The sequence below is a fragment of the Thalassophryne amazonica genome, chromosome 11, assembly GCF_902500255.1.
Source record: "Thalassophryne amazonica chromosome 11, fThaAma1.1, whole genome shotgun sequence".
NCBI classification, from domain to species: domain Eukaryota; kingdom Metazoa; phylum Chordata; class Actinopteri; order Batrachoidiformes; family Batrachoididae; genus Thalassophryne; species Thalassophryne amazonica.
The window spans coordinates 12,921,360-12,948,984 of record NC_047113.1 but is presented as its reverse complement, the minus strand read 5'-3'; the positions used below and the strand labels follow the sequence as shown (position 1 = coordinate 12,948,984).

Below are 27,625 nucleotides of genomic sequence, written 5' to 3'. Positions count from 1 at the left end.
GTTGAGGTCTTGAAGAAACAGCTGTACCAGTCACTTCAACCTTCTGGGTTACAAAGGCATATTCTTGATTTTACAATACCTTCAGTAATTTCCCTTTTAAGATGTTTTGTTTCAGTATAATGCTCATATGTTGCCCATGTGTTGCACATCAAAATGTTCAGATCTCAGTTTTTTGAATGGGAGACATACATTTGTCTAGAGTGCTGTCTAAAAAAATGTAATTTGGTTCTAACCCTGAAAATATGAAATGTGTTTTTAAAAATGCTTCAAATCTTTTGTGAATATACATTTTAATTTGTGTGGATAAACTGTTTTAGTGAGTGAAATGGGTTTACCATAGTCTTTAGTAGGGATGGGTATCGAGAACCGGTTCCTTTCAGGTTTCGTTAAGAAATGATTCGATCCACCGACATCAATAAGCTTTGTGCTTAATGATTCTGTTATCGGTCCTTCAGAGTGGCCGTTGTTTTGGGGGGTGTTTGTCAGGAAAATGATCATTTCTCTACATTGATTACAGACCCTGCAGCGGGTCTGTAATCAACTTTTCTGCAGCGCGGCTTTGCTTTGAACCTTGAACCAATCGAAGCAGTGGTTCGCAGATTGAAGCAATGCTTCGATCTATTGCTTCGTTTATTCTTTCTTTCGCTTAATTTTCCCCCGCTAAAACCCTAAAGAGCATACGTCTGTGAGTATTATTTACCTTTTCTATGTTAAACCGACCTGTTATGGTCTTCTGAAACAGTTGATAGATATATTTTACAACTTAAAAACAGGAGCATTGCTAATGCGTTAGCATGTCTATGGCATTTTCATTGTTAAAAGTTAGCATTAAGCAGTTGCAGCTGTCATCACGTTCGGGTGCATTTGTTTTCAAATTGTAATATTTGTTAAATTTATTTTTGTTTATATAGTAATAATCTAATAATTATTATATTAGTGCAGTAATATATTAGTTTGCACTAATATATATATTAGTGCAATCTCACTCTTCGGAGTGAGATTGCATCAGAATTTTGGCTCTCTGTTGGGACTGTTAACACAGAGACTGCTACCTGCTGCTTTGGACTTGAATTAACAGTCTTTTTCAAGACTTTTTACTTTTTTACTTTTTTACCTTTTTACTTTTTTTTTCTTTTTTTTTTTACTTTTTACTGTGCTCCAACGCCTAAGGAAGACCTCTAACGGTCGAAACATCGCGACGGAGCACTTTTATCAGCTAACTTTCATCAGCGTTGGCAAGCTAACTAGCTTGCTAACGCTTTCGTTTTTATTTTTTTTTTTTATTATTTTTTTTATTTATTTTTTTTTTTTTAGCACTGTTGTCGTGCGTTATCTGTGCTGCTCCACAGCGTGTTTAGTCGATTTTTATTTTATTTTAGCAATTTTAGCAATTTAAAAATTCAAAAAGAAAAAATAATATAGCACCTTCAACTGCACCACAGACTAAAACAGTTAAATGTGGTCTATTAAACATTAGGTCTCTCTCTTCTAAGTCCCTGTTGGTAAATGATATAATAATTGATCAACGTATTGATTTATTCTGCCTAACAGAAACCTGGTTACAGCAGGATGAATATGTTAGTTTAAATGAGTCAACACCCCCAAGTCACACTAACTGTCAGAATGCTCGTAGCACGGGCCGGGGCGGAGGATTAGCAGCAATCTTCCATTCCAGCTTATTAATTAATCAAAAACCTAGACAGAGCTTTAATTCATTTGAAAGCTTGTCTCTTAGTCTTGTCCATCCAAATGGAAGTCCCAAAAACCAGTTTTATTTGTTATTATCTATCGTCCACCTGGTCGTTACTGTGAGTTTCTCTGTGAATTTTCAGACCTTTTGTCTGACTTAGTGCTTAGCTCAGATAAGATAATTATAGTGGGCGATTTTAACATCCACACAGATGCTGAGAATGACAGCCTCAACACTGCATTTAATCTATTATTAGACTCTATCGGCTTTGCTCAAAAAGTAAATGAGTCCACCCACCACTTTAATCATATCTTAGATCTTGTTCTGACTTATGGTATGAAATAGAAGACTTAACAGTATTCCCTGAAAACCCCCTTCTGTCTGATCATTTCTTCATAACATTTACATTTACTCTGATGGACTACCCAGCAGTGGGGAATAAGTTTCATTACACTAGAAGTCTTTCAGAAAGCGCTGTAACTAGGTTTAAGGATATGATTCCTTCTTTATGTTCTCTAATGTCATATACCAACACAGAGCAGAGTAGCTACCTAAACTCTGTAAGGGAGTTAGAGTATCTCGTCAATAGTTTTACATCCTCTTTGAAGACAACTTTGGATGCTGTAGCTCCTCTGAAAAAGAGAGCTTTAAATCAGAAGTGTCTGACTCCGTGGTATAACTCACAAACTCGTAGCTTAAAGCAGATAACCCGTAAGTTGGAGAGGAAATGGCGTCTCACTAATTTAGAAGATCTTCACTTAGCCTGGAAAAAGAGTTTGTTGCTCTATAAAAAAAGCCCTCCGTAAAGCTAGGACAACTTTCTACTCATCACTAATTGAAGAAAATAAGAATAACCTCAGGTTTCTTTTCAGCACTGTAGCCAGGCTGACAAAGAGTCAGAGCTCTATTGAGCTGAGTATTCCATTAACTTTAACTAGTAATGACTTCATGACTTTCTTGCTAACAAAATTTTGACTATTAGAGAAAAATTACTCATAACCATCCCAAAGATGTATCGTTATCTTTGGCTGCTTTCAGTGATGCCGGTATTTGGTTAGACTCTTTCTCTCCAATTGTTCTGTCTGAGTTATTTGTCATTAGTTACTTCATCCAAACCATCAACATGTTTATTAGACCCCATTCCTGCCAGGCTGCTCAAGGAAGTCCTACCATTATTTAATGCTTCAATCTTAAATATGATCAATTTATCTTTGATTAGTTGGTTATGTACCACAGGCCTTTAGGTGGCAGTAATTAAACCATTACTTAAAAAGCCATCACTTGACCCAGCTATCTTAGCTAATTATAGGCCAATCTCCAACCTTCCTTTTCTCTCAAAGATTCTTGAGAGGGTAGTTGTAAAACAGCTAACTGATCACCTGCAGAGGAATGGTCTATTTGAAGAGTTTCAGTCAGGTTTTAGAATTCATCATAGTACAGAAACAGCATTAGTGAAGGTTACAAATGATCTTCTTATGGCTTCGGACAGTGGACTTATCTCTGTGCTTGTTCTGTTGGACCTCAGTGCTGCTTTTGATACTGTTGACCATAAAATTTTATTACAGAGATTAGTCTGTAACTGCGCTGCGGTGGTTTGAATCATATTTGTCTAATAGATTACAGTTTGTTCATGTAAATGGGGAATCTTCTTCACAGACTAAAGTTAATTATGGAGTTCCACAAGGTTCTGTGCTAGGACCAATTTTATTCACTTTATACATGCTTCCTTAGGCAGTATTATTAGACGGGTATTGCTTAAATTTTCATTGTTACGCAGATGATACCCAGCTTTATCTATCCATGAAGCCAGAGGATACACACCAATTAGCTAAACTGCAGGATTGTCTTACAGACATAAAGACATGGATGACCTCTAATTTCCTGCTTTTAAACTCAGATAAAACTGAAGTTATTGTACTTGGCCCCACAAATCTTAGAAGCATGGTGTCTAACCAGATCGTTACTCTGGATGGCATTTCCCTGATCTCTAGTAATACTGTGAGAAATCTTGGAGTCATTTTGATCAGGGATATGTCATTCAAGTGCATATTAAACAAATATGTAGGACTGCCTTTTTGCATTTACGCAATATCTCTAAAATCAGAAAGGTCTTGTCTCAGAGTGATGCTGAAAAACTAATTCATGCATTTATTTCCGCTAGGCTGGACTATTGTAATTCATTATTATCAGGTTGTCCTAAAAGTTCCCTAAAAAGCCTTCAGTTGGTTCAGAATGCTGCAGCTAGAGTACTGACGGGGACTAGCAGGAGAGAGCATATCTCACCCGTGTTGGCCTCTCTTCATTGGCTTCCTGTTAATTCTAGAATAGAATTTAAAATTATTCTTCTTACTTATAAGGTTTTGAATAATCAGGTCCCATCTTATCTTAGGGACCTCATAGTACCATATTACCCCATTAGAGCGCTTCGCTCTCAGACTGCGGGCTTACTTGTAGTCCTAGGGTTTGTAAGAGTAGAATGGGATGCAGAGCCTTCAGCTTTCAGGCTCCTCTCCTGTGGAACCAGCTCCCAATTCAGATCAGGGAGACAGATACCCTCTCTACTTTTAAGATTAGGCTTAAAACTTTCCTTTTCGCTAAAGCTTATAGTTAGGGCTGGATCGGGTGACCCTGGACCATCCCTTGGTTATGCTGCTTTAGACGTAGATGTGGGGGGGTTCCCATGATGCACTGTTTTCTTTCTCTTTTTGCTCCGTATGCATCACTCTGCATTTAATCATTAGTGATCGATCTCTGGCCCCCCTTCACGGCATGTCTTTTTCCTGGTTTTTCCCTCAGCCCCAACCAGTCTCAGCAGAAGACTGCCCCTCCCTGAGCCTGGTTCTGCTGGAGGTTTCTTCCTGTTAAAAGGGAGTTTTTCCTTCCCACTGTGGCCAAGTGCTTGCTCATAGGGGGTCGTTTTGACCGTTGGGGTTTTTCATAATTATTGTATGGCCTTGCCTTACAATATGGAGCGCCTTGGGGCAAACTGTTGTTGTGATTGGCGCTATATAAGAAAAAAGTTGATTGTTTGATTGATATACAATATATACTTATATACAATTTTAGAGAAAGAGACAAAAAGAACCTGAATAGAAACACAACAGAAAATATAAAAGCAACTAACAATGAACATACATAAATAAATAAATACATACATACAGAAATAAATGTTTCCTGTGAACACCTAGTGACTCTTACACCTCCATTTCATCCCTGTCTTATTTAAGTTTAATGACAGTTTGTTTCGGTCAAACCATATTTTCAATTTGTTAATTTCTTCAGTGATTTCCTCCAGAACTATCTGCTAACCTAGAAAACTGCTGCATCCTAGTAAGAGCAGAATATTACTGGAATGAATTTGCATAAGGAAAGTTGTTTTTTTTTTTTTTTCTCACCAAAATGGATGCTGCACTCACTCCAGTTTATCATCTGGAATCGTCCCAGATTGCATTTCAGAGCTTCTAGAATTTAAACATTTTCGTGCGGGGGGTGTTGGGGGGTAATTTTGGGTTTCAGCTTTTTTTGTTTTCACCACTTTCATCCCTGAATGAGTCACTTTTTTGCGGATTAAAGTTACTAACTGGGACTCCTGTCTTGTTGCGAGAAAGAAACGAGAATCATCCTCCGTTCTGTTCACACAGCTCCAAACGCTGCGCGGCTCTCTGACGAGTCAAGTTAGAATGATAGAATCCAGTCGGAATTAATAACTTCAAAGCGAAACACTGTTTTGTTTATTTTTATTTATGTCCAGAGATCAAAGATACAGTGACTAATTTCATATTTATTTACTTTAAGACTCAATGAAATACATAGAAAACCTGTAAAGCCCTACTTTTAGTACAAAATTCACGAGGTATCGATAAGGGAATCAATAAGGAATCGGATCGATAAGCAGAATCGATAATGACATCGATATCGATAAATCTTATCAATACCCATCCCTAGTCTTTAGGTCACAAAAGTAGTGTAATATGTGAAAAAGATTTTAAAACTATGTATAAATAAATCTACTATATATATATATATATATATATATATATATATATATATATATATATATATGTGTGCGTGCATGCGTGTCTTGGAGCACAGCAGCTCCAGTCACTGAGAAATGAGCATGGCACATAGTTGTTAAAATAAAATCACTAACCAGTTCCAGCCAGATGTTTCATGTCTTTAGTAGATCAATAAATGTCCATAAATATCCTTCAGTGATGCAAAATGAGAAGTTCGACCCAAAAAAAAAAAAGTCTGTTTGCTCTCTTAATGGGAAAAATGCTTGTTGATCCTGGAAAACAACAATAATAAATCCCTCAGTCTGTTTTCCACAATGATTTTCTTTGTAAGTCTAAATAAAAGGTAAAAAAAAAAAAAAAAAAAAAAAAGACTGTTTTCAGGTCGACTAGGCAGTCCTTTCAATTTTATGTGTTTATTGGCATGAATCATACATAGAGAGACTGTGTTGCACTGCAGCGTCTCACACAATGGGAGAGCAGGTAGACCCATGTGATCTTTTCTGGCCTGTAGGATTGGCTGTGAATCAATCTTCAACTAGAGGAGTGACTGAAACAAAAGCTGAAACTGTCATTTCTGGAAGTGGTCAAACAAAGTCTCTGTGGCATTCTGTCACTGATTAATTAATAGTAATATGATGATAAGCAGATTTGGATGTGCCAATACATCCATGAACCTCAGAGGATTAAATGGAAAGGTACTTCTTTTCTTTGCCTCCTTTCTAAAGGTGATGAATGAGAGTTTTTGTCTCTCCCACAAACTCATAGACCTGGCAAGAGCTAATAGAGTCATTGGGTTACTGGACAGAAGTGTATCTCGATACCTTTGTCAGAGATCTATGCAGGGTTGTGCTCTTGGTTGTGGTTGTATGCTTGTAAGACCTGAACCACTGACCTCAGCCGGTGGTTGAAATGATTTTGTGTTAAATGAGTGTTTCCTTCAGAAAATCCATATGAGGTGCACTACATGCATTGTGATGGTCTATGTGGCACATCTTCCTGGGCATGACCTAGCATGGAAATACCTCATTGTTGAGTACCCCAACTACATGGCGAGGCCAAGAGAATCCTCACATATTACCTGGCTGTAGCAGATAAGTGACTATTAGGGATGTGGAGATTAACTGGTACGAATCCGTATCTAGACACAAACATGCGCGATGCGAGTCTATCAATTCATTCAATGTGCATCGATTCAACTGATGGATGAAATCGCGATGGATCGGTCGCTGCATGCTTGCATTGATTTTTTTTTCCAATGCACATTAAATGCACAATGAAGCCAGAAAGCAAAGCATATTTCTACCGCAACAAATCTATTTAAAAATGGAGGCCTGTGACAACAGCACAAGCAGTTTCTGGAGATTTTTGACGCACCTAAAACATTTAAATCAGGCATTTGGAATTATTTAGGCTTTTTTTTTTTTTTTTTTTTTTTTTAAAGATGGGAAACTTGACAAGATGCAGGTCATTTGGAAAGAATGCCGTGGCTGCCTCTGTGCACCCTAACTCGGCAAAACTGGTGAGAAAAGTATCTTAAATTACTTTTGCCAAGGCAGAACTCTGTCAGCTTAAACAGTCAGACCATAGATATTATATACGTAGATGCCTCATAACTTGCTGCAATGTAAGCCAGCGTTGCCGCCATATTGAATGGGTCTCTTCAAAATAGGCTTCCACCAGAGTCAACCGGAGTCAATGGAGAGTGAGCAAATTTGATAGTATTTTGTGCTGCTTACGGTTGCAATAACCGGCGCAGTATAGAAACCAGCTCGCGTGAGATTACCTTTCACAAATAAGATTGAACAATAATTTTGGGTTATTTTATCATGTATAATATTATGTCATCATAACAAACGATACTTGCGTGTAACGTTATTACAGCAGGAACATTAGGTGTGTTTCTATCCAACTAGTATCGCAACTCTTAAGCGAATTTTCATTAATGCAGCAAAAAGAGAGTATTTGTCCGCATTTCCATCCACTTGTTATGCTCTTTTTTCACAATTCTTTGGAATTGAGAACCATCATTTAATGCTTCAGTCATTTGTGGTGTCTGTATTTCACAAAGTAAAGCTGCACCACATCACAAAATTAACTACACTGGAGTTACAGAGTGCCAGCACACGCAAGAAGCTGTGCAACACAGTTCTTTTTCAAGGGTTTTAACTCTCCAGCCCCAGTTGCAAGCTGAACAAGGTAGTTTAAGACCCTGGAATGACCTGGAATTTTCTTTTCCTGGCCTTGAAAAAAATGTTTCGTCTTTGTAACAAAACCTGGTGAGTGAAACAGAGGAAATTAAAGTGAAGTCCTCTCTCTCTCTGTGTGGGTGTGTGTGTGTGTGTGTGTGTGTGTGTGTGTGTGTGTGTGTGTGTGTGTGTGTGGTGTGTGTGTGTGGTGTGTGTGTGTGTGTGTGTGTGAGAGAGAGAGAGAGAGAGAGAGAGAGAGAGAGAGAGAGAGAGAGAGAAATAAATTCAAATGAACAATCCAAACTTGTTTCTTTACTAAATTATAAATTAATTTATCCTTTTATCTATATGTCATACCATATGTCTTTGTTAAAGAGCAAAAGACAAGTCTTTCAGCATGAAAGTACGTATTTTTAATGTGTGACAGCATCCTGTTTTGTAACTGAATCTCTGCTGTTTCTAACGAACCAAACCGTGGGAAAATCAGATAAAAACTGGAGGAGTTATGGATTATTGTAGTTGGGGATACACCTTCCACAGTACAAATAAATGCACTGGGGGTGCAACAGGGACCCATCCAAGATGGCGGCCAGCTGACATGTCTGCTCCAATAGGCAGCGGCAGTCCATGAGGTGTCTATGTATATAATGTCTATGAGTAAGACAACATCACTCTCAATGAGTGACTTAAAGTGAGTCAGTTTGCTTTGCACTGTGCTTTGCCTTCAGGCTTCCATCCGTGGTGCACTCAATGTGCGTTGGAAAAAAATAAATGCAAGCATGCAGCGAACGATCCATCATGATTTCATCCGTAATTTGAATCGATGCACAATGAATGAATCGATACACTCGCATCACGCAGGTTTGTATCTAGATACTGATTCGTATCGATTAATCTCCACATCCCTACTGTTTACTGTACGGTTTAAGATCTGACAGTGTGATCAAACAGGTTCCAAATATAGGGAACTGATTCTTGTTTCTTAATGTTGATCGGGTAAATTTGCTGCTAATTGCAGGTTGTTACTTTCCATTTAAATTTTGGGTATAATTTCATTGCATCATGTTGAATTGCATCATATTACACCAAATCACATCGTATCACATTGTGAGGAATCGCCATCAAATATATATCAAATCGTATTGAATCAGGAACAGGGGTGAATCGTATCGCAACGTATTGTCATGTGTCACTATATGTATCGTATCTCTGATATTGTATCGAGATGCGTATCAAATCATTGTCGGTGATGAGATTCACATGCCTAGTGACTATACTCATAGGAGATACAGTCCTAGTCAGAATTATTGACACCACCCTTGAATTTTAAAGACATAATTTAAAATGTGTTCAGAAATAACATTGAAATGTTTATCAAAAATGTATGAAGTTATTGAAAAATATAACAACAAAAATGTTTTGACATAATTAAAGAAACACACAAAATGTATTTGTAACTCATTTTTTTCACCTTTTGGTGAATTTAAAGTAAAACATTTCTGGAAATAGGTTCGGAGTCACATATAAACATTTCCAAGTTACTGAATATGTGTTTTAGTTCTTTTACATCAATCATTGAGAAAGACAAACAGAATAGTATTTTTTGGAAAATATGTGTAGAGTTGACGGGTCTCAAAAACTGTGGCACAGAAAGCATTTTGTTCCACGAAACCTGATCCAGTCTACTGTAATGCACATCATGTTTCTCTGTACAGTTGATATCAATGAGGCTGCTGTGTCAGGACATGTCTGTGAGATATTACATCGGTGAGACAAAGTTTTGTTGTCACTGTTGTTGTTCAGTAACTGATATTTTAAATTGATTTGATAATATACTGTCTTTAAAACTCAGGGGTGCCAACAACACTGGTCGGGTCTGTGGGTATCACTAGTCTGTCTGGGTGGCAGTCAGAACTAGAGGTGGGCGATACCGGGAATTTTGGTATTGATCCGATACCAAGTAAATACAGGCCCAGTATCGCCAATACCGATACCGATACATTTTTCATATTTAAGCTTCATAGATCCAAAGGATCCAAAAGACCTAGGATGGAATTTCGCCAAACATTGTACGTGACAACAAAATACTTTATCACAATCAACATTTTTGTTTAAAAAATATCACTCAACACAACTTAAAACAAAATCTCCTGAGGTAGAGGGCTGACAAACCACAATACAACAAAATTAACACTCCACAACAACACCACAACAAAATTGGCTGGTGCCGCTGAGCCACAACAACAAAAGACCAGAGGGGGGAGGGTGCGCTGCTCCGTGTTGTGTGACAGCGCAGCGCTGCTCTTACAGACAGAGAGTAGACTTTGATGAATCTGCGTGCGCCAGCAGTCCAGTGTGTGCGGGAGAGAAAAAAGCTTGAGTATCAATCTTTTGACACGAGGATCGTTCAATATCAATATCAGCGTTGGTATCGATATTATGGATATTAGGATCGATCCGCCCACCTCTAGTCAGAACTCAGGGTGGTTGCGTAGGAGGGTGGATGCAGAAACAGCAGTACTTGTGCATGATCCTACACCTAAACCTAACCCCAGAACAATGGCAGTAAGTCACAAAAAGGCCTGGACAGCTAAGTTGGCACAATCTAACAAAGCCACAGACAAAGCCAGATATGAACTTATGTAATATCGATCACAGAAGCGTAAAAACCAGCTATTCCATTATGTGAAATTCCAACCATGTATAACTGTAAAATGATTGTAGGAATTTAGTTGATACTCTCTCTTGGTCGAGTTTATTTCGACTTCACTGCAATGAAAGAAACCCTCAAAGGCACAGTTGCTAGAAACTTTCACTTTGCCTAAATTTTGCTATGGTCTCTGTAACTGCAAAACTTCATACCCATAGTGCTTTATAATGTCTGATCCTCCACAGCTTGCTTTCACTCTTAACTTAAGGGTGACCTTGGCTGCTCATTACGCAACTTCATGGGCTTAGGTTCTGGTAGAGCTTTTTGCATAAAATACTGTAAATTGGAGGGTTATTAGCACAAACGCCGCCACCACACATGCACACACACACACATGTATACACACTTGTACGTGCACTTAGTTGAACATAATCTCATTCTCTCCTGAGAAAGCATTACTCTGAGGCTATCAGAATCCTGTTAACTGCACTGAATCATAAGTAAGAGAGAGAGGCTGCAAAAACCAGAGCTTGATGATCGCATGAGGCTCTGTCAAATCAAGCTATACGTCTTTACACACATAGACAATCGTTAACCTATACAGTACGCAACACAAACATATAGAAACATGGGATGGAACGGACTGCAATGGAAAAACTGAGCTGCTAATTAAAACAAAAAAAAAAGACTTATCACTCAGTACGTCAACTTTTATGTGTGTAAGAACATGTATATTCACATGCATATCATTCAGTAAAGAAGCATCATCCTGCCTGTCTTTGTTCTCCCATCTCCTCTTTACTCAGATGGCTGTCCTAACTTGTGCAATGGGAATGGCCAGTGTACCATGGGACAGCAGAGTTGGCACTGTGAATGCCAGACAGGCTGGAGAGGACCTGGATGCAGCGTTGCCATGGAGACCTCCTGCGCTGACAACAAGGACAATGAAGGAGGTGAGTGGGCAGATGAGAATAATTTTAGAGTAAAGATGTCATAAGTGCAGGTGCAACAAGGAGGACGATGGTGAAGTAAAGATTTAAAATAAATAGAATTAAGCTCAGGATTTGATGAGAAAAAAATATTGCCCTTTTCCTGGTGGAAGAAGAAAACTTTTGAATTACATGACCCACGTATTGACCTGACTGAACAAAACCAAACACTTGACCAACATGAATAATTGAGGGATGAGTGCAAAAATGATGAGATCAAAAGCACATGTAAAGCATGATATTCCACTCTAAACCACTCTAATCCGCACCTTCAAGTTTGTTGTGCAATATCTGTAAACCATGTGCAATATTCCCGTGCAGTATGATTCCACAGTTGTATATAATTCTCGTTTTACATTACTTAGTCCACATTTCATTTTATTTCATTTTATTTTACCTTATGTTTAAATTAGTTGTACATATACTTTGAATAATTTACCGTTAAATTTCACTATCTGTTATTTGGCTAAAAATTACTCGCACCATGGAAAACACCTTTTTGGGTTGCACTCAAATCTCGTTGTAATGTAAATAATTACAATGACAATAAAGGCGATTCTGATTCTGATATTCTGCCTGTCCATCATCTATGGACATTATCATATCTCTGATCATTCAGCCTAATTTCTGAGCCAAATCATTTATTTTTCTATAGGTTTAAATGGAGCAATATATTACAAATATATTAGAAACCCAGCATTAAAGAGGTAACACTAAAAAATAACAAAATTCCTCCACTACTCAAATTTCCTTAACTACTGAGGCACAGGATCAGGTTTTGATCTTAAAAACGACTGAGCAATCCCAAGTTTTCTGTTTACTTTTATTTGACATATTTCTTTAAAATATTTAAATGTCCATTGTTTTGGCCGTTGTTTTTCTCATTAACCATTTATGCTGTAGATCAGGGGTGGCCAAGTTCAGTCTTGGAGAGCCAGATTCCTGACACTCTTAGTTGTCTCCCTGCTCCGACACACCTGAATCCAATGAAAGGCTCACTAAAAGTCTGCTAACGAGTCTTTCATTGGATTCAGGTGTGTTGGAGCAGGGGAGGCAACTAAGAGTGTCAGGAATGTGGCTCTCCAGGACTGAATTTGGCCACCCCTGCTGTAGATCAAAGTTGATAGTATGTTAAGCTTTGGTCCCACCGAAAAATAAAGCCTGAATAATAAGTGACGCATGGATTTATCAGAAATTTCAATGATTTTTCAAATAATGAGCCACGTATAGGAACATCGCGCAATTAAAAAACACTGCGAGTGAGTGCGACTGATTGCATCAGCACACAGTGCACACAGCGCACACAGCACAGCTTATCTGATCGATTAGAACGAGATGTGAAATCTATCATAAACATACTTTTAAAGCTGCTCATAAGAAGGAATGAACATGCAACTGTATTACCAAGCTCTTACAGTATAAATACTACAAATAATTACCTTTTAGTAATATGTTCCAAATACGTTCTCCACCTCATGCAGCGCAGGAAAGAGAGAAACAAAAGGCTCCAGCTGAAACGGTCCTCCATGATTCCAGAAGCGATTAGCTGTGTTTTCTTCATCCAAACTCTGACAGAAAACGATTAATCCGCTACGAAATAATTATTTTATATACAGCGTCCAGCGCACAAAGCAGGTAGGATTGTCACGGCGAAGTACACAAGTACACAGAGTGCGGAGCCAAAATAGCCTGTCCAAAATACCCTGTCCTGTCCGCGTAGCTGCCAGATACTCTGATAATGGGATTCTAACAGCCTTGTTCTCACCACTAACATGTCTCTAACATCCTCGTTTGTCTTCATAGTGCCTCATACACAAACTGCCCCATGCTGTTTTTGCTAAATTTTGAACTTCTTGAAATTAACGCCATGTTATGATGAGCCTCATTAGCCAAATATTCTGCCTCTAAGAGCCACTATTCTCCCACGTTTGTTGAATAACTGGACTCATACTAAAAAAACATGCTACATGGCTCATTATTCATTGTTCATTATTTGTTAGGACCAGGGCTTTACTCAGTGACGTTGATCTAAACTTTTTAATCTTAGAGTCACAAGCAATGCTGGTGGAGATCGCATCTTCATGCTCCTCCCATTGCTAATTAACTATCTTGTGTGCTCAGCAAATCCAGAAACATAAAACACCAAGTGGTTTTATATGTTGGTAATAATTGAACAACAAAATCAAGACTTTCCAATCATCCAAAAGTCTGTGGGTCATAAGTTGTAGGTAAATTATGCGATTGTTGACACACGTTTCTTGTAATTTACTCATAAATCAAAATGCATCCATTGATGCTGTCCATTGATTGCCTCAAAGCTGCAGGCCTCATGCAAACAGACTGTTTCAAATATTAAAACCATTCACACATGGAGTAAATATAAAGTCTTAATCTTACCTGTTCGTTTCAGTGTTGGATTCATCATCACATCCTGACAAAAACATATCCACATAAAGCCTCCTGATTTTGGAAAACTATGTCTGAAAATACTTTATTTTTTGTCGTGGCTGAAGAAAGAAGTCCCTCTGTGTTTTTCTGCTCCGGGTGCATGTTTCAGCCGGAACTTTGCGCCACAGCGCCTCATTCATTAACGTCTCAGTGTTTATCACAGGCATCAGTCGATTCTGTCTGCATGCAATGAAAATAAATCCCATGATCCACAAAGACAAAAAATAAAATAAAATAATGTTAAAATTATTCAGTTTTGCCTCCATGTGGAGCAGTGACGACGGGCAACACCATGCGTGCACTGGATGACATGTTCGTCAGTATTAAAGTGTTCCACCTGCCAAAGAAAGGGTTCTGCCTGTGGTGGAAATGCAACCCAAGCCAGACTTAACTGTTCCAACACATATAATACCGTGCAGTACCGACTTGTACCACTCAATGGAAATGGGACTGTCAGCATACGCTGGTTAAATCGTCATGGTGTGGCAGCTGCATTAAATTATTACATGTACGCCAGCATATGCCGGCGTAAACCAGCATTTTTAATATGGTCGGCATACGCAGGCTAAATCGTCAAGGTGTGACAGGGCTGTAACATGTGCTCTTTCATTCTTCTGTCAGACGGACTAACAGACTGCATGGACCCCGACTGCTGCATTCAGAGTCCTTGTCAGAACAGCCCGCTATGTCGGGGCTCTCGGGACCCTCTGCAAGTCATCCAGCAGGGCCCGATGGCCCAGCCACGTGTTCGTTCCTTCTACGACCGAGTCAAGATGCTTGTGGGACGGGACAGCACCCACATTATTCCCGGAGAAAACCCATTCAACAGCAGGTAAGGAACGCAGGCACGCCCAAACACGGTACATATATATTCACTATATTACATTCAGGGCTTAATTTGAGGGGGAGCAAGCGCGCGCTCCGGAACCTCGGACGCGCGCTCCGGAACCTCTGACGTTGGTTCGCCAGCTATTTATACTGGATCCGTGATCCGCCACCTCTCTTGACTAACAAAATATAAAAAAAAAAAAAAAATCACCGCGATTGCTCTCACTGCCAATCACACCGCCACCCTCCTTCCTGTCTGCTGTGCGGAATTGCGCCAAATCTGGCAACAGGTCCAGAGGCTACACTCACTGTTTTGATGTGGATGTTGACCGTAGCCGCAGAGCTCCGTGACCACCGAGAGAGGACTTGGATTCTTTGCGGGTCCCGCATCTGTACCCCTGGAGGCAGTGAGTGAAGGGAGAGCCGCACATTGTGTTCTGCGTGTGTCTGTTTATAATCTTCTCGCACAGAAGAAAAAAGAGTGTTTACACAAGAGACAAAAGTGAGAAAATGTTAATGCCTGTTTGAGAAAAGTGTGTAGTGAGGGGTTTTACAGCCTTAAAACATCTATAATAAGTGTAAAAAATAGTGCTACTTCGCGGATTTCCGCCGCGTTCACAGCGGGCGCGATCAGACGCGGGGGTCGCGTGGCGACAGACGCGCCTCCTTCGCCCGGTGTGTCGCTCTGCTTGGGTGGACTTTCGCTGCAAAAATTCGCCCCGGTGCGTCATCAAATAGGAGGAGCTTCCATTCCGCTCGGTGTCAAGTCATCATGACAGACCTTTCACATGGAGCGAGTTGTTGTGAAAAGCTCCCAATACAGAGAGTATCATTATTTTGCTGCAAGAGCTGCGTCTGGATGACGGCCGCTTTCAGCGGTCTTTCCGCCTCTGTGGGACCCAGTTTGAGGACCAACTGGCCCGTTCACGTGCGCACATGTAAACAATTAAAAAAAAAAGAAACTCCGCTTCTTGCTGCAGTTCGCTCCTCCCCCAAAAAACTCTGTCATAATTGTCTTTAGAAACCAGTCACCATTTGCTTTATTATACATCTGTGTAGTTAATAAGTAAAATAATCTCCATGGATGATTCCCTCGCGCGCGCACGTAAAAAAAAAAAAGAAAAAAAAGAAAAAGAAACTCCGCTCCCCCTGCTGTGGTGCTGCTGCTCGCTCCAAAAACATGATTGTGAAATAAAGGACAAAAGAGACATAAGTCCTGCTCACAGGCTGCTACCCGAGACAGGACATGTTCACATCTTCAGTCAAACTCCAGACATCTCCACGTCACTACATATTCAGTCCCTGATTGGTCATCGCGGCGCGATGAGATGAAAAAGTTCAGATTTTTCAACTTGGGGAGGAGGGCAACAAGGCGTAACGTGACGCAATATCGCGCTACAAACACGCAAAACGCTCAAAATCGCTTCACTCGCGTCGCACTGCATGGTTTGGCGCCAAAACGCGTCCTTACATAGGGATTACATTTCAACCTGTGGCTGCAGTCGCTCGCGTCGCGCCCGGTGTGAACGCGGAGAACGTAACTCCCGCGATAAACGAGGGACCACTGAGGAATTTGTACTCTATCCGGATTTGGTGTGACTAGTGTTACAATACATGCCCAGTTTATTTTCGGTGTGGCGCACAGCGTTGTTCGCAAGCCCCCCCACCCCCCTGCCCTTCTTTTTTTTCTCCACCGGAGCCACCCATCCTCTGCGCTCCGGGACCTCCCACTTTACAAATTAAGCACTGATTATATTACATATATTCACCAAAGAAATTTCAGTTTTTTTCTAACTCATACAACCCCTGGCAAAAATTATGGACTCACCAGCCTCGGAAGATGTTCATTCAGTTGTTTAATTTTGTAGAAAAAAAGCAGATCACAGACATGACACAAAACTAAAGTCATTTCAAATGGCAACTTTCTGGCTTTAAGAAACACTATAAGAAATCAGGAAAAATAATTGTGGCAGTCAGTAACGGTTACTTTTTTAGACCAAGCAGAGGGAAAAAAATATGGACTCACTCAATTCTGAAGAATAATTTATGGAATCACCCTGTAAATTTTCATCCCCAAAACTAACACCTGCATCAAATCAAATCTGCTCATTAGTCTGCATCTAAAAAGGAGTGATCACACCTTGGAGAGCTGCTGCACCAAGTGGACTGACATGAATCATGGCTCCAACATGAGAGATGTCAATTGAAGAGGATTATCAAACTCTTAAAAGAAGGTAAATCATCATGCAATGTTGTAAAAGATGTTGGTTGTTCACAGTCAGCTGTGTCTAAACTCCGGACCAAATACAAACAACATGGGAAGGTTGTTAAAGGCAAACATACTGGTAGACCAAGGAAGATATCAAAGCGTCAAGACAGAAAACTTAAAGCAATATGTCTCAAAAATCGAAAATGCACAACAAAACAAATGAGGAACGAATGGGAGGAAACTGGAGTCAACGTCTGTGACCGAACTGTAAGAAACCGCCTAAAGGAAATGGGATTTACATAAAGAAAAGCTAAACGAAAGCCATCATTAACACCTAAACAGAAAAAACAAGGTTTCAATGGGCTAAGGACAAGCAATCGTGGACTGTGGATGACTGGATGAAAGTCATATTCAGTGATGAATCTCGAATCTGCATTGGGCAAGGTGATGATGCTGGAACTTTTGTTTGGTGCCGTTCCAATGAGATTTATAAAGATGACTGCCTGAAGAGAACATGTAAATTTCCACAGTCATTGATAATATGGGGCTGCATGTCAGGTAAAGGCACTGGGGAGATGGCTGTCATTACATCATCAATAAATGCACAAGTTTACGTTGATATTTTGGACACTTTTCTTATCCCATCAATTGAAAGGATGTTTGGGGATGATGAAATCCTTTTTCAAGATGATAATGCATCTTTCCATAGAGCAAAAACTGTGAAAACATTCCTTGCAAAAAGACACATAGGGTCAATGTCATGGCCTGCAAATAGTCCGGATCTTAATCCAATTGAAAATCTTTGGTGGAAGTTGAAGAAAATGGTCCATGACAAGGCTCCAACCTGCAAAGCTGATCTGGCAACAGCAATCAGAGAAAGTTGGAGCCAGATTGATGAAGAGTACTGTTTGTCACTCATTAAGTCCATGCCTCAGAGACTGCAAACTGTTATAAAAGCCAGAGGTGGTGCAACAAAATACTAGTGATGTGTTGGAGCGTTCTTTTGTTTTTCATGATTCCATAATTTTTTCCTCAGAATTGAGTGAGGTCATATTTTTTTCCCTCTGCTTGGTCTAAAAAAGTAACCGTTACTGACTGCCACAATTTTTTTTCCTGATTTCTTATAGTGTTTCTTAAAGCCAGAAAGTTGCCATTTGAAATGACTTTAGTTTTGTGTCGTCTGTGATCTGCTTTTTTCTGCAAAATTAAACAACTGAATGAACATCCTCCGAGGCTGGTGATTCCATAATTTTTGCCAGGGGTTGTATTAGTGGGTCAAAAAATGGCCTAAAAGTCATGCATTTTTTTGTGCACTACACCTTTCTGCAAATACACACAAGTATCAGTCCAGAGCAATGCCTCTTTCACATAGAAAGTTTGTACATGGCCCTGATGAGTCTGGCAACCGTGTAGCGCTGTGTGATGTGTTTGTGGCGATGTGTTTGCGGTGGATTGAAGTGAGCTGGGTTGCGGGTGCTACACACACCTCACCTGTGCTACCACACAGGCACCTTCTGTGTGAGAGGGGCTTAAGTGTTCATTATGGCTTTAGCTCATCATGTCAGATCAGGATTTTAAATGTCTGTGAGAGAACACTGCTACTTGATGTCTGCGGAGTGGGGCCTTGAAAAACAGGCCAAATTCCTGGATTAGTCACACAGACACCAGCTACAGTGACTTCAGAATTCTTCAGTGTGGCTGCCAAGACAGAACAAAAGCTTGAACCAGTGTCAATTGAGCTAAGATTCTCCACAGTGTTGTCCCTGGTGCTTATTCTATGTGTATTAACACTTGCAGATTGTTTTCTTTTTTAATGGAATCAAAGTTATAATCTTGGTTATTATATTTTAGGATTATTGATTATATTCATTTGTTTGTTGGTTTGTAAGTAGGGTTATTCAAACTCTAATGATCAATTTTTTCATACAATTCCATGTCAAATTTGGGTCTAACCTGAAACTGAATCCATTTTGTGGAAGAACAGAGAGAACCAGAATGTAAAACCATTTATAAGATATTGTGGGCTATATGTTGTTCTGTAGGTATAGCTGATTTCAATGAAAGTTGATAAAATGATTGGTCATATGCTGGAATAGATTTCATTAAATTTGACACAGCTGGGGATTTTTTTTTTTTTTTATTGCAAGATAGGCCATTATAATAATAAAAATACTTTTAAGAAACCGTGAAAATGTTAGGGTTGATCCAGAATATATATCATTACAGTGTGAAGTAGGTCTGGATTAAGGGATCAAAGAAAGCAAATTTTTATTTATAAAAAAATGAATTTTAACATTTGTAATGTAGTCAGGTGGTTAACTGACGTGGTGTAAATGATGAGTCTACCTGAAATAAATAGAGACAAATAAAACTATTATTATCATTATTATTATTATTGGCCATATTTTTTGTAATTATGCCTCTGTAATGGAAGAAGTACAAAGTAAGTTGTATGCATGCCCTGATGCCCATCAGACTAGTGCTCATCCCCAGTTACAATACCGTGACATGGATGAGAGTCTACACCTCCCTCCAGACAGGATGACAGGTTGTCCAATTAATTATAGACCCTAAAGAGAAAGAAACTGAGTGTAAAATTGGCTGTAATTCAGAAAACGGTTAATGTGATATTTTTGGCAAACCCTTAAATTCAAGCTGAGAATCGACACTCCGAGCACATCTTGATAAAGTAATTCCAACTCTGTTGTTGATGTGTATAGAGGCAAAATTACAAACATGTTCATAGTCCAGTTACTTATGGACCTGACAGTAAATTTCAGTGCAGCATATTGTGGATACTGGTGGAAGTCTGCACTCTCCTGAATACTCCTGTACATCTAATTGTAGAAGATCTCTCACATACATTTTCAAACATAAGCATTTTCAAACACACATACACACGTATGTGCAGTGCAACATACAGGCGTACACACTTGCTTTGACATGGATTGTTTACATGATTGACATTAGCTAATCTAGATGGAGCGTGCTGATTGTTCCTCATTAATGAATGTTGGAAGACCAGAACAGTCAATGAATGGGCAAATTGGATGATTGAAAGATGAGGAGATTAATCAAACCAAATGATTGATGGTTTAACAGATTAGCCTAATGGACTGATGCTCTCTCTCTCTCTCACTCTCACTTTGTCTGTTGTGTTGCCTTTCAGTTTGTCTTCTCTAATCCGAGGTCAGGTGTTGACGACAGATGGAACCCCTCTGGTGGGGGTGAACGTGTCTTTTGTCAACTACCCGCACTACGGATACACGCTGACACGGCAGGATGGAATGTATGTACAAAAGAAACTACCCAGCAGTCACTGGTGAAACCACAAAACTCCATCTCAACACTGACTGTGTGGTTAGATTAGATTAGATTAGATTAGATTAGATTAGACAGAATTTTAATGATATCATGAGGAGACTTGTCATAGAATAAGACCTTGTTGAAGTTCGTCAAACAGAGAAAAAAATCCATTAAGATCTAAAACAAGGATGATAGGATTTACATGTACAGAGGACTATACAATAACATGAAAATTGACTGAATACATTTTGTAAAATACAATATGTATGCAATATTTAGGATTAGCTCAATGTGCGTAACACTGTTATTGCTGTGTAATAGGTTTTTCATATTTTGTATTATTTGAAATGACATAATTTAACAAGTAGAAGTTTCAGTCGAATGCATATGTTGTAATATATGAACAAAAAAGTAATAATAACAGCTAAATAAGCATCTAGTTATAATATCTAATTTACAAACATGTCATTTGGTTGAAACAGTGAAGGTGTTTTTTCAATTCTCCTGCAGGGATTTCTTTTTCCAGAGAGTTTTACAGACATTGTGCTTTTGTTTCTGAACAGTATTTCCCTTTATTTATTGAAATTAAGTCCGGTTGACACACATAAGCTCTATTTTTGTGACTCACTGCTAATGTGACATTGATTTACGAAATGTACCGTTTGTGTTTCTTGTCCCAGGTGATTAAGAAGTTGGTTAAGTTGTTTATTTCCAGCTTTTCCTCCCAGATCAGCCACATGACGTCGGCACGTAATCTGCTCATAACATCTGACTCAATTTGTGTTTCAGGCGCAGCAATTCACCAATTTTACAGACTAATTAACTTCCATTCTGATTTTTCATCACCTGTTGCCTGTCAGGCCAGATACTGTCTTGATGAATATTTTTTCTTCAAAGCACTTACAATTGCCACCATAAATAATAAATGTGTTTATACCAAACCTGTTTTTTTTTTTACTAATCATTAGCCCACAGCAAACAGAAGGTGACAAAAAGACCATATGTAACCATGTCAGTTTTATAACTTAACACAGCGTTCTGACGCTGTGTTGTTCATATTTCAGACTTTTAATTGACATGTTTTGTTGTTTAATTGTTGATGAGAGGAAGAACACTGCCATCAGACCAAATAACAGTCACTCCCCGACAGTGCTCACGCCCGGCCTTTTCTCTCCAGGTTTGACCTGATAGCTAACGGTGGTGCGTCTCTGACTCTGCGCTTTGAACGCGCCCCCTTCCTAAGCCAGGAGCGCACCGTGTGGCTGCCCTGGAGCCAGTTTTATGCTATGGACACTCTGGTGCTTAAAACAGAAGAGAACACGATCCCTGGCTGTGACCTGAGTGGCTTCGTCAGGCCCGACCCCCTTGTGATTGCATCCCCTCTCTCCTCCTTCTTCAGCTCCAAGCCAGGGGAGAAACCCATCATACCGGAGACACAGGTGCAGTACCACTGACCTCTGACGTCTGGATAATCTCCCTTCTGCTTTCCTCCCTCTCCTCCACTTTCCTTTTCATAGCTCTCAGTGTTCCACTCTTTCTGCATTTATCTCATTATATTTTCCTTCAGATGTCAATAGAAGCGTGACCCCCATTACTCCCTCTCGTCCCCTCTCTAATCCCCCCTCATCCCTCTCACCTGTCATCTCCTTTCTTTTCTTTTCTTTTTTTTTGTCTTCCAGGTCCTGCACGAGCAGATCGAGGTTCCTGGCACGAGTCTGAAGCTGTGCCATCTAAGCTCCAGGACACAGGGTTACCGCTCCCTGCTCAAGGTTACCATGACTCCAGCCGTGGTGTCCATGGGCCTCCTGAAGGTTCACCTGATGGTCGCCGTAGAGGGACACCTCTTCCAGAAGTGGTTCCACGCCTCACCCAATTTGGCGTACACCTACATCTGGGATAAAACCGATGCGTATGGACAAAAGGTCTACGGGCTTTCCGAGGCTGTTGGTGAGTGGAAGCAGTCCGTGACAGAGTAGATATGTTCCAGAGATGGTAATTTTTCTCCCCTCTTGCACTTCTCGAGTAGATTAGAAACTTTCGCAGTCAGGGAGCGCGAGCTATAGGGGTGCTAATTAGGAAGCTTGAAGGAGAGATAACACCAATAACCCAGCCGCTGCGCCACATAGCCACAGTTAACAGGGTTTTTTCCATATGTCTATTTTTCATTGAGGCTGCGTGTGGTTCAGCCAGCCAGCCGTAACAGCGGTGAAGGGTTATTAGCCATTAGGGTGAGTTAGCAGTTAGCGACTGGAGGAGCAAGCAGGAGTCCAGGGAAGCCTCAGTGCTATTATGTTCTGCTGTCACAGCCGCTCAGTGCTGCTGTCAGCCAAATGCTGCCGTCTGGCCACTGATGCAGTGGACATCTGGACAATCAGAGGCGACTAAAATCATCAGGGACAGAGTGTTTTGAAACTTACACTCACTCCAAGTTACATATAGTAACTGCACTCATTCTTAATGGAAAGCACATAAAGGAGGGTTTAGGATGAGGTTAGTTTGAGCTTACCATGTTTCCCGGTGCAGGTATACCACATTATTATCACTTACTGAGGCATTGCTGGGCTGGTAGCATAGATTTACATTTACGCTACTTGTCCATACCCGCCTGCAGTAGCGGGCGGGTATCCCAATACATAAAGTGATGACGTCATAGCGTGCAGCTCAAGAACTGCCGGCAGAGGAAAAGATGAAAAGGCGAGAAGTGTGTTGGTCCCAATATGGATATTCTGGATGATTTTATCATGGATAGGACGATGAGGATGCCCTGCTGAATTTGGAGAGCAGCGCGGTACCAGCCAACACGACAAAAGTTAAAGTGAACCAACTTTTTATGTACGCGTTTGCTGGGTGTCATGCGTTTTGAAATGACATTAAATATTGTTAATGTGATTCCACGTGTTGTGTATCTCAGTAAGTGATAATAATGCAAATAACATGCAGTTGTGGTGCGATATGCATTTTCTGAGTCCCGACATCCATGCCCAGTCGCCCAATATTCACCCAAGTTAGATGAGGGCGAATATCGCCTCTGAAAATGCATACCGCCCTCCAAAAGCATGTTATTGTATTATTATTATCACTTTACCGAGGCATTGCTAGGCCGGTATTGTAGATTTACGTCGACGCTACCTGGCTATACCCGCCCGCTGTGCATAAACAAATTATATCATAGCGCGCAGCCCAAGAACTGTCCGCAGAGGAGAAGATGACAAGGCTAGAAGTGTGTTTTGGTCCCAATATGGATATTCTGGATGATTGTCTCATGGATAGTACAACAATGAACAGCAGCTAAAGCAGCCAGCTTGATGAGGATGCACTGCCGAATTTGGAGAGCAGCGCGCGCCAGCTGACACGACAAAAGTTAAAGTGAGCCAACTTTTTATGTACGCGTTACGTGTTGTGTATCTCAGTAAGTGATAATAATGCAAATAACATGCTGTTGTCCTGCGGTATGCATTTTTCTGAGTCCCTCCGTCCATCCAGTCGCCCACAATGTCAGCTATTCGCCCGAGTTAGATGAGGGCGAATAGCTGTCATTGTGGGCGACTGGGAGTGAACGTCGGGCATCTTGAAAATGCATACCGCCCTCCAAAAGCATGTTGTTATATTATTATTATCACTTTACCGAGGTGTTGCTAGGCTGGTATCGTAGATTTACGTCGACGCTACCTGGCTACACCCGCCCCGCTGTGCATAAACAAATGACGTCATAGCGCACAGCCCAAGAACTGTCCGCAGAGAAAAAAAAAAAACTGTCCGCAGAGGAAAAGATGAAAAGGCAAGAAGTGTGTGTTGGTCCCAATATGGATATTCCGGATGATTTTCTCATGGATACTACGACAATGAACAGCAGCTAAAGCAGCCAGCTTGATGAGGACGCACTGCCAAATTTGGAGAGCAGCGCGCGCCAGCCGACACGACAAAAAGTGAGCCAACTTTTTATGTATGCGTTACTTGTTGTGTATCTCAGTAAGTGATAATAATGCAAATAACATGCTTTTGGAGGGCGGTATGCATTTTCTGAGTCCCTCCGTCCATCCCGTCACCCAAAATAACCGATAAGCTGTCATTTTGGGCGACTGGGCATGAACGTCGGGCCTCTGAAAATGCATACCGCCCTCCAAAAGCATGTTATTGTATTATTATTGTTTGCACTCACCGTGACGTGCAGTAGGAGCTGATGTGTTCACACATATTTCTGTTTAACAGGTGGAAACGAGCACATGTACTATATAGACTACATGCTCGCTCACTAATATTGGAAAGCTGCTTCGCCTCAACCCACCGTCTTTGCTTGTGCTTTTTTCCCACTTCTTGCATATTGTGCTGACATGTGCATGATGGAATGTTTAATGATCTCCCCAGTGTGGAAACCTGCATGGAAACCAGTGGGTTTTCACTCCAATTAACATGGTTTTTTAATTGTTATAACAGTATGTGTGAGAGTGATAGCTTGGTGTTAGAGCAGGTTTTGGCACAGGTGCTAACTAGCTTCTCTGTGTATCACACAGTTCACAACTTAAATGAACCTCAGAGGTCACTAAACTTTTGATTTCTCAGTCAGTTTTTTTTTCTTTATTTACCTTCTGTAGTTTATCATGTCCCAATTGTCCTAAATTTTCTTTTCGGGGTTTGCACCTTTCTTTGTTTTTCTGACTGTAGTGTCAGTGGGTTACGAGTATGAGTCCTGTGCCAGTCTCATTCTGTGGGAGAAGAGGACGGCACTCCTTCAAGGCTATGAGCTGGATCCGACCAATTTGGGCGGATGGTCCTTCAACAAGCATCATATACTCAACACACGCAGTGGTATGTACAGTTCTGCACATTTTTTGTTTGTGTCTGACACTGTAAGTCCTGTGAAATTACTTTAGCTAAAACATTTTAAGGTAACTGATCACCTCAACCCATTTCTGTTTCGTTAAATGGGTTTGACTTAATCCTGAGTCGGCAACATTCCTAAACATTGTACCCAGTGAGTCAAAACTTCACACATTCTCAAGAAATGTTGGTTCCCAGAACGCAAAAGATGGAGAACCACACCCTATTTTCTCTGGGTCAAGCTCAAAACTTCTCAATCACCCTTCATATCTATCTATCTATCTGTCTATCTGTCTGTGTGTCTGTCTGTCTGTCTGCCTGTCTACAAGTGCATCTGAAAGATGTAAATATCTTGGAAAAAGTTCTATATTTTTTCTCAGGTATTTCAGAAAGTAAAATTCTGTCTCTAATCTGTTTCTAATCCTTCTATCTATCTGTCTTTGTCTGTCTATTCACTTAATGCATTTTACAGAGTACATGCTCAGGCTTCTCCAAAGCTGAGGAATATAATTACATCATTTAACAAAAATCAGCCAAGCTGATTTTTCAATAATTAACATTTATTAACGTTTGAATGATTTGACTGAACTGGTTAGATGTAGCCAGTTTCTTAAAATTGTTTGAATGGACTAACTTTTCGGGTTTTACCGTGTATTTTCAGCCTGTTTACTCATCTAAACATCACATCCCCACAGGGCCTCCAGTATTTCTCACCAAAATTGCTGTTGTGTCAGTGAGGTTGTACACCACAGGCTGAGTCACTTCTTTTTCCTGTCAGAATTTTCATGGTAAAAGTCTCACATACAGTTCCGTTCTGTCAACCCCTCACTCTGAGCAACAGGCAAAAGACATGAATACTGGACTAGTGGGGGTGTTGGTGCTGTGGAGGAGTCACTGACATCACTACCGGGAACTAAATGTGGATCCTTGATGGTGTATGTCTGATGCATCATTTGCTGTTCTATTTCCCACATTTATTGTGGTAATGAAGAAAAGTATGGAAATATAAATGGCTGATGAAGTAATGTTCACCCGCTGTGAGAGTCAATGTACCAGTGGAATCAAAACAACCACGGCTGTAGGTGTGTTTATTCAAGTGAGGACTCAAGCTCCCTTGTGTAACTTTCACACCATCCGACATCAAAAAGGGATGGGTGTCAGAGGAAAAAAAAATCATCAGTTTCATCAGCATTCAGTAATTAACTCTTCTGAAGAAATGTGTTAGTTCTTCTGATGTAGAGTGATCAACAGGTGTACATTACCTTTTGCCTTCATCACTTAATGTGGTGTTGATGAGATGTTTGCAAGGTGCCTGTGAGGGTTATACTGAATGGTATTCGGTTACAGCTACTTGCTACTCAAAAACAAACTGGTTTCACAACCAAGAAGTCAACCATCGACCACATTCTAGCCAACGACTACTCGTAGAATGTATGCGTGAATATGGACAGTGCTTCTTCACAGTCTATGTACAGTTCAGTTGATTGGACTGCTATCTAGGACATCCTGAGAATTAGTAAGATTTTACTGGAAGAAAGTGACTGCACATCATAGACAACCTATACACAGATACCCTGAGAGTTGTACAGACTTTTCCCAATGAAAATTAGTGCTCATCCGTGGTGTGTTCTGGCTCCTACACTGTTCACTGCTTGTATGGACTGGATGTTGAGTAGGATTGTGAAAACCAGCTATTTTTGTTGGTGAGGAAAGGTTTACTGACCTTAACTTTGAAGGTGATGTTGTGATCTTTGTGGAATCAATGGATACTCTGATGACAGTACTTGAGAAGCTGAGTGAGGAATCAGAGTGTCTGGGTTTGAGATTGTCCCCAATTAAGACTAAAATCTTAATGACTTCCTGGGCTTGGCCTTCAGAAGCATATCTGTATGTGGTGAAAGTATTGAACATACATTCACTTATCTTGGCAGTGACATTCATGTCTCTGAGTGATGGGATTGGGATGCACCTGGGAAGAGCTTATGGAGTCACGAGGTCACTGAAAAGGAGAATGAAGGCCTAAGTCTTTTGGATCCCGTGCTCTCTGTCTTACTGACATTAACCAGTAACCTAATATGATGTCTGTGGTACTAGGTCCCTTTAGCAGAACCTTGAGTACCACCGGAATGGCTTTCTATCAAACAAGTGGTTACTTGGGGAGACTAAGATGTAGAGAATCTATGATAGGTATAGATTGTCTATGACAGGGTGAAGAATCATTTTGGGATTACTGGAAATGTGCTTGCACGGTTAACATCATACCGAACCAGTCGCTCTCATTGTGTCTTGTACAACAACACTAACCTTGGTGATGTGATATGATATATGGGGTTGCACAGGGGTCCCTCTTAGGCCACCTTCTTTTCTCCTTTTATATAGCACCCCTTGGGTACATATTGCCTCATTTTGGGATTACTTTTTATTACTATGCTGATGACACTCAGTTGTACATACCAATAACTGCTGGTAATCTTGTACACATAAA

At 40.3% G+C, this 27,625-nt stretch overlaps 1 protein-coding gene across 1 annotated transcript in view; it reads left to right on the top strand.

The window, feature by feature from the left end:
- The window catches only part of tenm2 (teneurin transmembrane protein 2), an 899,715-nt gene that overhangs the window by 819,015 nt on the left and 53,075 nt on the right, over positions 1–27,625 (top strand). The window contains 6 exon segments of the mRNA XM_034181532.1: positions 11,349–11,495; positions 14,601–14,811; positions 20,186–20,305; positions 21,500–21,761; positions 22,002–22,269; positions 24,985–25,128. Coding sequence (XP_034037423.1) covers positions 11,349–11,495; positions 14,601–14,811; positions 20,186–20,305; positions 21,500–21,761; positions 22,002–22,269; positions 24,985–25,128 — 1,152 coding nt within the window.